Source organism: Aspergillus campestris, assembly GCF_002847485.1.
Source record: "Aspergillus campestris IBT 28561 chromosome Unknown P168scaffold_11, whole genome shotgun sequence".
In the NCBI taxonomy this organism is placed as follows: Eukaryota; Fungi; Ascomycota; class Eurotiomycetes; order Eurotiales; family Aspergillaceae; genus Aspergillus; species Aspergillus campestris.
The window spans coordinates 446,792-458,984 of record NW_020194346.1 but is presented as its reverse complement, the minus strand read 5'-3'; the positions used below and the strand labels follow the sequence as shown (position 1 = coordinate 458,984).

Genomic DNA, 12,193 nt, shown 5'->3' with positions numbered 1-12,193 from the left:
AATAATTAACCAACGTCCAACCTAGGGAGCTGACTAAATACGAGGGCGGTCTTGTGACAGTCATTGGCCCGCGGTCTTTCTGTGGTGCCGATCCACCTGGTCCAAGCGGGCTTGGGCTTTGTCGTTCGGGATGGGGATGGACCGGAGGGACTCTTGCGGTTATCGACGTCTCTGGGGGTGCTGCTATATCTACCGGCAATTCATTGATCAGCCCGAATTGACTGCGACTGCTGAAGTGCTTTTTCTGGATCGCACGAGCTCAATACCATCCTAATTCTCCTCCTTGATCTCCCCGCAGCAAGGCACGGCGTCTCCGGGCGCTCCCTCCGACTTTAGATAGAACGACATCTCCGACAACTTTCCTCCTTCTCCACCCGGCCTGTGTCTGTCATTCCGTCGATAATCAATCGCGACTTTCCCTCGATTGGAGGGTTTCTTCTGGAGGCTATACAGTCCCCCAGTTAGGGTATCCAAATTGATACAGCATTACCTACGCACCATGGTCGGAAAGAAATCGGGAAAGGCTCTCCTTCGGGATGAAGGTAAGAGTCGCAAGAAACGGGTGCCATTGTATTCGCGCTGACTTTGCGCTGCTTAACAGGCCTGGAACGAACGGATAACAATATGGAATTGTCAAACTGGCCTCAAGTCCCTGCGATCAACCAGAAGAACTACTATACGTACGTCCCCGTCCGCTCGCGGGTTTGAATCTGCGATTTTGCGAGTTCGTTGGCTGACCGATCGGTTCTTTGCTTCGACTACAGGGATTATCTAAAACGGGACGACCAGTATCTGGCATTCAGATTTCAGAATGAAGAAAATCGGAATCAGATGGCCAAAACGGCCAAGGATCGAGACCGTGCTCTGGCTATGGCCAAGGCAAATGACTTGGGCATTCCCGAGCCAGAGGCGGATGGCGATGGCGACACCAACATGGAAGATTCCGAAGAAGCTGCGGCAGAAACGGCTGGGTCCAAGGTTATCGTGATCCATGTCGGTAGCCAGAACTTGCGGATCGGACTGGCTAGCGATGCCTTACCGAAAACCGTCCCGATGGTGATTGCGCACAAGTCCACTACGAACGAGGCCGAGGATCACGAAGAACCATATCCCAAGCGGCAGAAGATGGACGATGGCTCTGAAATGGAGCCTGAGAAACAATTCGGTCCTGAGGTTCGTCATCAACGTCGGGCATCCTAGAATCCCACGACTAACCATGATCCTTCTTTCTACAGTTTGCATCACAATATACGACCATGTGTGCGGAATTGAAGACGCACATGCGACAGAACAAGCGCCGGACCCTGCCAAACTCAAAGGAAATGGTCATTAACTATAACCGAAGAACTGTCCCAGAGCCTATCTCCGAACACAATGATCCATTGCGCGTGGATTGGACCGAACTTTCGAATCCTCCGCCGGAACACATTGCAGGCCAACCGGCGCTCAGAATCCCAGACGAGTCGAAACCACGCTATAAACTTTATTGGCCGTTACGATATGGGTGGTGCAACGAAAGAGATTATAAGAGCAAACGACTCATGTTCCTGGACTTCTCGCTGATCCTGGAACATGCAATCCAGAGCCAGCTAGGCCTCACTAGCAAGAAGGAATGGCCACAGTACTCATGCGTCTTTGTCATCCCGGACCTGTATGAGAAAGCATATGTCTGCCAGATGCTGGAGATGCTGATGAAGGAGTTTGCGTTCGCCCGCGTCTGTTTCATCCAGGAGAGTCTCGCTGCCACCTTTGGGGCTGGGTTCACCTCGGCGTGTGTGGTCGACATTGGCGCGCAAAAGACGTCGATATGCTGTGTGGAAGAGGGAATGTGCATCGAGAACTCTCGCGTAAACCTGAAATACGGGGGCTCAGACGTGACAGAAACGTTCATCAAAATGATGCTTTATGATCATTTCCCTTACGCCGATATCAACCTGTGGCGGAGATACGATTATCTATTGGCGGAGGAGCTCAAGAAGAAGATCTGCACTATGAATGAAGCCAGCGTCTCAGTACAAGTGTTTGATTTCCACCTCCGCGTCGCTGGCCAGGACACGAGGAAATACGCCTTCAAGGCGTATGACGAGGTCCATCTAGCTCCCATGGGCTTTTTCCAGCCCTCCATATTTGACAATTCTTTGAAAATCAAGGACCGGAGAACTTTGATCTCCCCTTCAGTCGACATATACGATGGTCAGCCGAACGACCCGACGTCTGCAGCGCAGTCAGAGATTCTCTCTTTGGTTGCCCCTCCCACCGCTAGTACACAAGTGAATGGCGATTCGCAATCGAGTACACTGGACGTTCAATCGACACCAAGCCGTTCGCAGCCAGTCAACGCTCTCAGCCGCGTGCAGGAGCTGGAGGCCACTACGCCACGATCTTCTGTAGCTGGCTCCCCTGGGCCCGAAACCGTCGGCACGCCGCAGGCTGGGGGTGGTGGCACTTCAGGTGGCAGTCAAGCTCAGAATGCACCGCAGCGTCGTGTACCCACTGTGGAAGAACGGGATGATATTGTCCCTGTTTACCCCCTGGACAAAGCGATTCTCACGTCTATTGCACATGCCACTCGAAATGAAGAGCGCAAGATGCGAGATTTCCTTGGTGGAATCATGATCGTGGGGGGTGGAAGCCAGGTCAACGGCTTCCATGCATTCCTGGAGGAGCGTCTACAAGCTCTTCGGCCTGGGTTCGCTAAGGAGATCATGATTGGCACGCCTCCTAGAGATCTTGACCCCCAGGTGGTCGTCTGGAAGGGTGCCAGCATTTTTGGGAAGCTGAACTCAACCAACGATAGCTGGATTGGGCAGTTAGAGTATGACAGACTGGGGCATAGGTTGATGGCATACAAGTGCATGTGGTCTTATTAATCCGGTGCTTCATTGTTTACATGGTTGGTTTGAATCATATGATAAAGATAATAATGCTAGTCCTTGATATTATAGCTTTCATTCTAGCAAAGGCAAATGTTCACAATAGATGAATAGATGAATAGGATGGGACCTGAGCGCTTATTAAATGTGAGATGATCAATTCTCATTTCCAGAGTGCTCAGTGAATGAATTCATGCGAAATGAGTTATTTAGCAGTGTACTCCAGCCATTCCATGTTCTCTTACCTGCCTTCATCTGCCTGTCTTCTCCAACCTCTTAGTCACGTGAGTGCACTAGTCGTAAACAACAGGCGGTCAAGATGACAACCCCATCCACCCCAAGTTAGTTTATCCGCGCCCAGAGTGCTCTTCCAGGAACTTCAGTGATCTCTCTAATCATTTTCTCTCTGGCCTTCCAGAGCTGTGTCCATTCGATCTTAGTGAGGAAGGCGCTAGATCTCTTGTGTCAACATCGGATATCCCACCACTATATCTCTCCTCTTCGCGTACGTCGCAAAAAAATCTCACCGCAAAAGCTATCATAGATCGCTAACTGCCCTACCAATAGTGGCCATACCCTCTCCGTCTCCGTCTCCGTCTCCAGAGCCTCCCATTGTCTCGCGATATCTCACAGTCGGGGATTGTCTTGCGTCAGACATGTCGAAATCCAAGGATAGCAGCTCCTCCGGGGGCTTTCATCAGGAGTACATAGCGTCATTGCGCTATCGCAATGACCTACCTCCTCCTGATATGCCCCCGAAATTCTTGGATATTCCCCACGAAGGGCTAGAACGACTCCTCACACCGGGTTTTGCTTCGAACTTGGCTCGGCGCGAAGAACCGAACATCGACGTCGACGCGGAAGGCGGGATGCCAATTGACTTGGTTGGCATCCCGGGCCTTCATTTGGGCGACGAGAGTGGTATGCTGCCGGAATCCCGAGCTCTCCGTATGATTTGCGCCGGATGTTCAGCTAATTTACCGTGAAACTACAGCGATCATGGCTGCCGAGAACCCAGATCCTATCGACCCCGCCGATCTTCCCCTTCTGATGACGCTGGAGCAGCTGAAGAACCCCGCTCCGAAGAACGCGAACGTGAGCTTCTTGCGCCGCACACAGTACATCTCCGCCGGTGGTCGTGCACCGGAGGGCCCCAAGGTCACTCCGATTCGGCCTAAGCAGCGCCAGAACGATAAAGCGAAATCGCAAGACGATCCCGCCTACGTTAAGAAGTACATCCAGAAAGGATTCGATATCGCATACCCGGAGAGCAAGCATACGGGCGACGACACGGCGAGTAAGATCAAGGGCCACACCGCCACGAAAATTGAGCACGATGCATGGGCTACTCCAGTTCACCCTGATAATCCCAAGTTGAAGCCTGTTGGCTTCTACCCTCTCCTGCCCGACCTGCAAGGGTTTCCCGACCCTGGCGGTTTTGTTCAGTTCAAGTTCGACAAGGCACCGGTCCAGGATTTCTCTGGAAAGCGAGACAAGCGAATGGATGCTGCGGTCCTCCTCCCGTCGGCACCCGAGGAACGTGTCTGCCAAGAACACGCGACCAAGGTCACTTTGCATAAGACAAATCCCAAACTCTATCCCGATCCCGGCCCTATCCCGTGGGATTACGATCTGTTCTTACCTGAGAAGAGGGAATCGGCGAAGGATGTCCTGGCGAGCATGCACCTCCCCAATCCGGACCGCAACAACGAAGAGCTATATACCAACGAAGGACCCGATCATTCCAAGTTCCACCGTTACACACGCATCCGCACTTATGCGACCAGCGCACAGACTCTCGGGGCTGATAACAGGCAGAAAGACGTTGCGCTTACCCTTTTCGATCCCGCAGAATTGAAGGAAGGGCAGGCGAGCGAAGTATCGACGAAGCAGAAAGCCGCCTATTACTATCCAATCCTCGGAAAGACGCGTTTGAAGCCCGAGCGTGCACGTACCATTGCCCAAGCAGGTCTGGCACCGACGCTCCCCAAGACAAAAGAAGACCAAGTCGACCAGCTGCAAGTCGTGGTGCGCGACCCTGACGAAGCCGAGGTGTATAAGCGCGGTCTGTACAGAGCTGCCATTGACCCGAAATTTGCCAAAACGATGCCCCCGCCGCCTGAAGAGCCGGAGGAGGAGGCAGTCCAGGAGGCGGAGTCGCCTAGAGAGAATGAGGACAGAGATCACGAGACTGGCGCTGAGGAAGTGGACCGGATGAGTGACGAGTAGCGCATTCCCTCCTGTATATTCGAGTCAATGCCTTCTCAGGCTTACTCTTCTCCTTTTATTACTTTTACTTGAACACATTGGCTGTCCTCACGGTTTGCGACGTGCCATAGATAGCCCTTTGCATCTGCCTTTTTCTGCCGAAATGCTTGGGTTCATACTCTGCGTCCGCATCTACAGCGATGTTCAGGCTATCAGCGACGCACAAACCATATATTGAAACTGATTGGCAGTGGGCGATGAGGCAGCGGAACAAATCACTCACTGGTTACTGGCGTTGGGTGGCATACATGGAATGGAGTTTATAGCGAGGAAAACTGATCGTTGGATTGAGTCTCAATGATTTTGTATGTACCTGTGACAATCGCACAAAACTACATAGCATACCTTGTCATTATAGAACGTTGTCTTGAGGCGTGATCTATTCACACATTATTCCCAGGGAGAAATGGGCCAGTGCAGAGATGGACGTGGTGGTTGAGGCCTTACCGGTCTGGTGGTTTGGTGGCCTGGTGGGTGCCTTGATGATTCATATGATACCCCTTCTTCTCTCTTCTTTGTCTTCCATCCCTTCCAACTGTCTTCTGAAGGGTTGCATTCATCTGTTCAACACAATTGGCGACTCTCTGGACATTCATCCTGAGAGCCTAATGGATCCAGCGCTATTGTTGATACTCATTTGAGATCAGTGCATTCTCTTCCCAGCATTAGCAGCAGGAATCAATGATCACACCTCTACTTCCTATCTAGAGTCTCCCAAGTCCTATCCCTTGTCTGCTACCCTTGTTGCAGGAAGAATTGGTTCGAGACGACTATTGTGCCTAGATACTGGGCAGTATTGCCATAAAGTACCTATACCCGATGAGGAATAGCGTTCAGGAACAGGTCAATCAATCCGCATCATTCCCGAGAACGCGGCGATCTCCAACAACCAAGCCATTGTGTGCAACTTGCAGCACAAATCCTAAATTTTCACATAAATAGGCAAACCACTAGTATACCGGGTACGATAACATGATTACACATACCACCCATTGTGCTTTATATCTGGCTCGACGCGCTGGTTGACTATCCGTATCTAGTTATCAGCGTTGTATCGGCACTCATACTTCTACTTTACAACGAAATCAACAGCAGTGGCTGGAAAACCTAGTTATGGATGATCTCTCTCGCCCGGCTAAAAGACCTAGACTCTCTTCTTCTGCTACATCTTCCACGGAGAGTCGGAGTCCATCTCCACCGCAACCTCCCCGAGAACATGTGGCCTTAGCATCATTACATCGCTCTATCACACCCCCTCGCTCATCGTCCAACAACACCCCAAGACACCAAGAGAAAAGTCGTTCGACTTCAGAATCAATATTCCAGAATAACTCTAAACCCCAGGTTATACCTTCACCATTCCAACTCACCCATATCCGCGACCTGCCTCGCTCCAGCAATAACAATGTTGACACCATCGGGCTGCGTGATATACTAGGCGACCCCATGATCCGCGAGTGCTGGCAGTTCAATTATCTGTTCGACGTGGACTTCCTGATGAGTCAATTCGACGACGATGTGAGAGCTCTGGTGAAAGTGAAGGTTGTCCATGGATCGTGGAAGAGAGAGGCACCAAACCGGGTGCGCATCGATGTACGCCTCTTTCTTCTGCTAGCTTTCCTATTATATGCTATAGAGTGGATATCATGCTGTATGGCTAGGCTAACAGTCTCCAGGAAGCTTGTGCACGGTACCCGAATGCGGAGGCCATCGTGGCCTACATGCCTGAACCTTTCGGGACGCATCATTCCAAGATGATGGTCTTGTTGAGACATGATGATTTGGCTCAGTATGGTGTTCTATTGTTTGCTTCTTAACCCTTACTAACCTACTGCAGAGTCATTATCCACACTGCCAACATGATCCCGGGAGACTGGGCGAACATGTCTCAAGGCGTTTGGCGCTCGCCTCTCCTCCCTCTACGCAAGCCATCTACCCCAAACAATCCAGAACCCGAACATTCAGCTGCTTTTGGCGGCGGGTCTCGATTTAAAAGAGACCTTCTTGCCTATCTTCGAGAGTACGGGCAGAAGAAAACAGGCCCCCTGGTTGATCAGCTGGCACAGTATGATTTCAGCGCAGTTCGTGCGGCATTAGTGGCAAGTGTGCCATCGAAACAGAAGTTCGATGAGATGTCAGATTCCAAGAAGACGCTTTGGGGATGGCCGGCTTTGAAAAATGTGCTGCGCAGTATACCAATAGCAAGCCAGGGCAAATCAAGAACGACTCCGCATATTGTTACTCAGGTGTGCCTCACTCATACTTCCAGCTCTCCGGTTACACGGTGTATCCATATCATTTACTCACTCATACAGATCTCATCAGTCGCAACCCTCGGTCAACAAGACAAATGGCTCAAAGAAGTCTTCTTCGAATCTCTATCCGCAAGGACCTCACCAGCAGCCCAAAACCCAAAGTACTCCATCATCTTCCCAACAGCTGACGAAATCCGCCGTTCCCTGAACGGCTATGGCTCAGGAGGATCAATCCACATGAAACTGCAAAGCGCAGCACAGCAGAAACAGCTTGGATACATGCGACCCTATCTCTGCCACTGGGCCGGAGACCAGGCCAACGCGCAGAACAACCACCGTCTCCAAGACGCAGGCCGTCGTCGTGCTGCACCCCACATCAAAACTTACATCAGGTTCTCCAACACGGAGACCATGGACACCATCGACTGGGCGATGCTCACGTCCGCGAACCTCTCCACGCAAGCCTGGGGCGCCGCGGTGAACCGCAACGGCGAGGTCCGGATCTGCAGTTGGGAAATTGGGGTCCTGGTGTGGCCGGAGCTGCTGGCTGGGCCGGAGCCAGGTTCTCAATGCACACTCGTTCCCTGCTTCAAACGCGACGTGCCGGATGTTCTAGCGGGTAGTGGTAAGGATCCGCACGAGCAACAGTCAACCGTGATTGGACTCCGCATGCCCTACGACCTGCCCCTATCCCCGTACGCGTCAGGAACTGTCCCCTGGTGCGCTACCGCCGAGCACACCGAGCCCGACTGGCTGGGACAGACATGGCTGGTGGAGGACCCTTGACCCTACACCAACCGCTTCAATATCTCTTTAAACAGTATACACAATACACATACATATACATATACCCAAACCAAAACACGCCAATATGCTCATCAGATGTCTTAAGCCAAACTATCGGAGATATCATTTCTATCGGACATAGCCATATTCAAGCCTCCACATGTGGGTTCCTTATCCCTTCCATTCCTCAAACAGTATCGGTATGGCAATTAAGCGTCACGGGTTCCGATCTGCTCGATGAGCTTGCTGACCTCCTGGATGTAGAGGGCCTGGGCCCGGGCGGCGCTGATGTGGCTGATCTTCTCCCACGCGGCGTACTTGTACTTGGCCTTTAACAAAATCGTTAGACGACATGTAGATAGATAGGTAGATAGATGGAGAGAAGAAAAGAAAAGAAAGAAAGGGTAAAGCATACCTCAAGAGCAAACATGCCGGGCTTCTCAACCTTCTGTCCATGACCCTGCTTGAAGTACGCATACAGCTAAACAGAAACAGCGTCAGTCAAATCAACCCTAGTTATCCTTTATAACAACCACCTATATCCTCATCCCAACACCACACCACATATCCCCCGAAAAAATAAGGAAAGTAGGGAAGGGAAAAATACCGCCAACTTCTCATCCGTGCTCGGCTCCTTCTCCAACATCTTCACCAACGCAGCCGCAAACTCAAACCCAGCCTTCAGGGCCTTGCCCTGCTCGCCCTCAGCAGAGGCATCGTCGCCGCCGGCGAGAACAGCCTCGACGATAGCTTTCAGGAGGTCGGCGTTGACGGGGTCGGAGGCGGTTTGCACCTCGGGGGTGAACTTGGCCTTGGATTGGGCGAAGGAGAGGTTCGTGAGGAAGGGTTCGAGGGACATTTTGGCTGTGTTTTGTTTGTTTGTTTATTGATCGGTTGGTTGGAGTTTGTTTGTTTGTTGGTGTGTGGTGGTGGGTTTGGAAAGGTGTTAAGGTGGAGGGGAAGCGGAAGTTGAAGGGAAGGGAAGGGAAGTGGGGGATTTGGTGGGGTGGGGGAAATGACAACACTCTTTCATCCGGTCATTCACTCAACGTTGGGATTCGGCGCTGGATGGTAGCTTTACAACTCCACTAAGAGGTCACATGTGTGATCATTTGTAACACGGGGTGTTACTGATTCGTTCATTGTGTATATGTGTCTAATTATCGCAATATATTATGTCCAGTCCAGCGATCGATCCTGCGGTCCCAAGACCGGGTCATCACTATCTATATACATCATGCCCCCAAATGGTTAACCAACGCCACCTATGCAGACAAACAGTATCTCGCTGCCACAAATAAAAGAAAACTAAAATATGAAGCACAAGGGAAATGGCAGGAAATGTCCAAAGCTATTGAACTACCAATCCACAGCCCATCCGTTCTTGGTCAAGAACTCTTCGCACGCCGCCTTGAGCGCGTAGTTCGATCGGAGATCGTTGACTGTCATCGGTACCCGGGTTATGGGGTCGACTCCCGACTGCTGCACGTATTTCGTGATTCCGACGCGGTCGAAGCTGGTCCCTGATGGGGTGATGACTGGGTCGTGCATGATTTCGAAGGTGATGCCGTCGACGAGGTAGTCTGGAACAATCTGTAGCAAATGCCAGTTAGCCATGTCCTCTTTCCTCTTTCCTCAAAAGTAGATATTGAGTGCTTGATAGGGAGAAGAGTAATGGGGAGAGAGTTACCCGTTCTTGAACCTCCCCCTTGGACGCAATCCGGAACGCCTCGCGCACATTGTTTATGTTATTCTCGGCATCCTCCCGGAGAGCCTTTTGGTCCTCCCCACACCCAATCTCCCCGATCTCTCCGCGATTCAGCTTCTCCTGCAGCTCGCAGAGACCGCGGTTCAAGTCCGCCTCGATAAGCTGCTCCACGCTGCCGAGCGTCGCGTTGAGTTCGCGCAGGCGCGACGTCTCCTTCGCAGCCCAGATCTGCTGCTTCGCGCGCAACACGATCTTGGACAAATTCTCCGTCTGCGCATTCTGCGCCGCGAGACTGGCGCGGTAGCCGTCAATCGCCACATCGTAGGCCTCCTGCGGGCGCTGGAGTCCCACTAGCGCCTGCGCCAGGTACCAGCTACTCTTGAGACTGGCGGGGTTCTTGTGACCGCCGTAGAGTTCGATAGCGGCGCGCGCGTCGTGCTCCACGTCGGCCCATTTCTCGAGACGGATGCGAGTGAGCGCGCGATTCGTGAAAAAGGTGGGTTCGCGGGGATTTTTCTGGATCCTGTGATGGTGGAATTACCGAAAGAGGTCAGCCGGTTGGACTTTTTTGGTTTCTTTTCTTTTTTTTCTTTTTTTTCTCGGCTCGGAATGGAATTGGAATTGACAATCAATGGATCTTCGCGACAGCTTCACGGGATGTAACACCGGAGTTGCTTAACAGGGTACAACACTCACGCCTGGGAGTACAAGTCTTCCGCCCCGCTATAGTCACCCTCCTTGAAGAGCCGATTGCCCTTATCCTTCAGCTCGAATGACATAATAAAGGCGGGTACTTGAGATCTGGAACGGTCTGGAGCTGCAAAATGGTGCCGGTCACGCGTACGATGTTGGGAGACCCCTGAAGAGGTTGTTCCTTAGTCTTTCCCTTTCGGTTGTTCCGTGAAGTTCGCGGAGGGGGCCGGTCGAGAGTGGGGCACTTTTCTGCCGATGATCCACCACGATGCGTCAGGAAAGGATTCGTTGTCGGGACACGTGCGGCGAAAAGAAGAGCGCAAAGAACAGCGAAGGATGGCGCGTGAGCTTGAGAGTGGAGCTCAGGTAGAAGGGTGCAGGTCTATCGGCCGGATGAGTCGAGTTTGGTATGAGATCTCCTGGTGCTGATGCTCATATGACGCTCTAGAATTTCGTTATCTGGGGAAAACTGGCCTCCCGCTCGGGGTTCTGACTGTTCTCAAAGGATTAGAAGGACCAGAGCATGAAGATTCTTTCGACCCGACGATAGGACAAGGAAGGCGTTGCGCATTGCAGCCAGACCTGCTGGCTGGGTTGCTGTTCCAATTATACACGAGAAACCTGGATGAAGATCGAAGCGGATCGATCCCCACAGAATCGGCGGGTGAGTCAGCGTCCCGTTATTGCACTAGGAACTATACAGATATCGTGATCCTATTGAGTTGCTACGGTGTCAAATAAGAGAGTTTCAGTCGAGATAATAGTTTGTATTCTATATAGGTCTCATCCTATACTACATTAAGGAAGGAATTTGAACGGAGATCCGGCCAAGCATAATCATTCCGTCCGTCGCTTCGTGGTATCATAGATTCGTTTTGACGCAAAAGAAAAAAATGTGGAGAACAATATATCCAACGTCCGGACATGCCCAAAATAGAGATCCCGACGGAATACAGATGTCGATCATCAAGATTCACCGCCAGACAAAAGGATCCTTTGGATGAAGGAGGCAGGTGATGTTGGTTCGAGGTGGACCCCAGCACCATGGTTTCTTTTTTCTCCTTCTCTTTTTATTTGATTTTTCCAGTTGTGGGCTTTTTGACGATAGGGACGACTTAGGCCTTGCCAGCGAACTGGGCCTCGTAGTCGGAGATGGCCTGGACCTTGGAGGCCGAGGCGCTCTTGGGGTCAAAGCGGTAGGTCAACCACTCCGTGGCGAGCTTCTTCGCAAGCTCAATGCCGATGACACGCTGGCCCATGCAGAGGACCTGCGCGTCGTTGGAGAGGATAGAGCGCTCCACGGAGAAGGAGTCGTGGGCCGTGACGGCGCGGATGCCGGGAACCTTGTTGGCGGCGATGGCCACACCCAGACCGGTACCGCAGATGAAGAGACCGCGGTCAGCCTTGCCCTCGGCGATGAGTTTAGAACCGTCGACAGCAGGGTGAGGGTAGGCGGTCTTGTCGGAGGTCGAGTTGACACCGACGTCCTGGACAGAATCCACGAGGGGGTTCTTCTCCAGGATGGCTTTGATGGTCTCCTTGTAGGGCTGGCCGGCTTCGTCGCAGGCCATGACGATGCGGAGGGGCTTGAGGTCGGACATTGTGAAGAT

At 52.0% G+C, this 12,193-nt stretch overlaps 6 protein-coding genes across 6 annotated transcripts; 3 read left to right on the top strand and 3 right to left on the bottom strand.

Moving 5' to 3' along the window:
* Nucleotides 1-166: 166 nt before the first annotated feature.
* On the top strand, nucleotides 167-2,958 carry P168DRAFT_258027 (putative chromatin remodeling complex subunit (Arp8)). Its single transcript, XM_024834582.1, has 4 exons — nucleotides 167-542; nucleotides 602-680; nucleotides 765-1,173; nucleotides 1,236-2,958. Exons 1-4 carry the CDS (start codon nucleotides 500-502, stop codon nucleotides 2,868-2,870), a joined length of 2,166 nt encoding a protein of 721 aa, XP_024690079.1. The 5' UTR covers nucleotides 167-499; the 3' UTR covers nucleotides 2,871-2,958.
* A 313-nt stretch (nucleotides 2,959-3,271) lies between these two features.
* P168DRAFT_273849 (uncharacterized protein) lies at nucleotides 3,272-5,502 on the top strand. Its single transcript, XM_024835391.1, has 3 exons — nucleotides 3,272-3,378; nucleotides 3,441-3,794; nucleotides 3,868-5,502. Exons 2-3 carry the CDS (start codon nucleotides 3,530-3,532, stop codon nucleotides 5,100-5,102), a joined length of 1,500 nt encoding a protein of 499 aa, XP_024690078.1. The 5' UTR covers nucleotides 3,272-3,378; nucleotides 3,441-3,529; the 3' UTR covers nucleotides 5,103-5,502.
* Nucleotides 5,503-6,587: 1,085 nt separating this feature from the next.
* Nucleotides 6,588-8,182, top strand: P168DRAFT_329441 (tyrosyl-DNA phosphodiesterase 1; the record flags this gene model as incomplete). Its single annotated transcript, XM_024841472.1, has 4 exons — nucleotides 6,588-6,734; nucleotides 6,818-6,930; nucleotides 6,979-7,387; nucleotides 7,457-8,182. 4 exons carry the CDS (start codon nucleotides 6,588-6,590, stop codon nucleotides 8,180-8,182), a joined length of 1,395 nt encoding a protein of 464 aa, XP_024690077.1.
* Nucleotides 8,183-8,208: 26 nt separating this feature from the next.
* P168DRAFT_292582 (acyl-CoA-binding domain-containing protein) lies at nucleotides 8,209-9,083 on the bottom strand. The gene is made up of 3 exons (XM_024837615.1): nucleotides 8,790-9,083; nucleotides 8,598-8,663; nucleotides 8,209-8,511 (listed from the first exon to the last, which is right to left on the bottom strand). The coding sequence occupies exons 1-3, from the start codon at nucleotides 9,039-9,041 to the stop codon at nucleotides 8,392-8,394; spliced, it is 438 nt and encodes a 145-aa protein (XP_024690076.1). The 5' UTR covers nucleotides 9,042-9,083; the 3' UTR covers nucleotides 8,209-8,391.
* A 205-nt stretch (nucleotides 9,084-9,288) lies between these two features.
* P168DRAFT_306638 (putative U-box domain protein) lies at nucleotides 9,289-10,669 on the bottom strand (the record flags this gene model as incomplete). The annotated part of the gene is made up of 3 exons (XM_024839043.1): nucleotides 9,289-9,775; nucleotides 9,873-10,413; nucleotides 10,587-10,669. 3 exons carry the CDS (start codon nucleotides 10,667-10,669, stop codon nucleotides 9,542-9,544), a joined length of 858 nt encoding a protein of 285 aa, XP_024690075.1. The 3' UTR covers nucleotides 9,289-9,541.
* Nucleotides 10,670-11,698: 1,029 nt separating this feature from the next.
* On the bottom strand, nucleotides 11,699-12,184 carry P168DRAFT_321066 (RpiB/LacA/LacB family sugar-phosphate isomerase; the record flags this gene model as incomplete). The annotated part of the gene is made up of 1 exon (XM_024840431.1): nucleotides 11,699-12,184. The coding sequence occupies one exon, from the start codon at nucleotides 12,182-12,184 to the stop codon at nucleotides 11,699-11,701; it is 486 nt and encodes a 161-aa protein (XP_024690074.1).
* Nucleotides 12,185-12,193: the final 9 nt, after the last annotated feature.

What these genes read in the sequence shown, in the direction of transcription:
- P168DRAFT_258027 (XM_024834582.1), top strand. Translation starts at nt 500, where the DNA reads ATGGTCGGAAAGAAATCGGGAAAGGCTCTCCTTCGGGATGAAG. An exon ending in GGCTCTCCTTCGGGATGAAG is followed by an intron (nt 543 to 601) that starts GTAAGAGTCGCA and finishes GCTGCTTAACAG; the next exon opens with GCCTGGAACGAACGGATAAC. An exon ending in AGAAACAATTCGGTCCTGAG is followed by an intron (nt 1,174 to 1,235) that starts GTTCGTCATCAA and finishes TTCTTTCTACAG; the next exon opens with TTTGCATCACAATATACGAC.
- P168DRAFT_292582 (XM_024837615.1), bottom strand. Translation starts at nt 9,041, where the DNA reads ATGTCCCTCGAACCCTTCCTCACGAACCTCTCCTTCGCCCAATCCAAG. An exon ending in GCACGGATGAGAAGTTGGCG is followed by an intron (nt 8,664 to 8,789) that starts GTATTTTTCCCT and finishes GTTTCTGTTTAG; the next exon opens with CTGTATGCGTACTTCAAGCA. An exon ending in CCGGCATGTTTGCTCTTGAG is followed by an intron (nt 8,512 to 8,597) that starts GTATGCTTTACC and finishes ATTTTGTTAAAG; the next exon opens with GCCAAGTACAAGTACGCCGC.
- P168DRAFT_273849 (XM_024835391.1), top strand. Translation starts at nt 3,530, where the DNA reads ATGTCGAAATCCAAGGATAGCAGCTCCTCCGGGGGCTTTCATCAGGAG. An exon ending in TCATTTGGGCGACGAGAGTG is followed by an intron (nt 3,795 to 3,867) that starts GTATGCTGCCGG and finishes GTGAAACTACAG; the next exon opens with CGATCATGGCTGCCGAGAAC.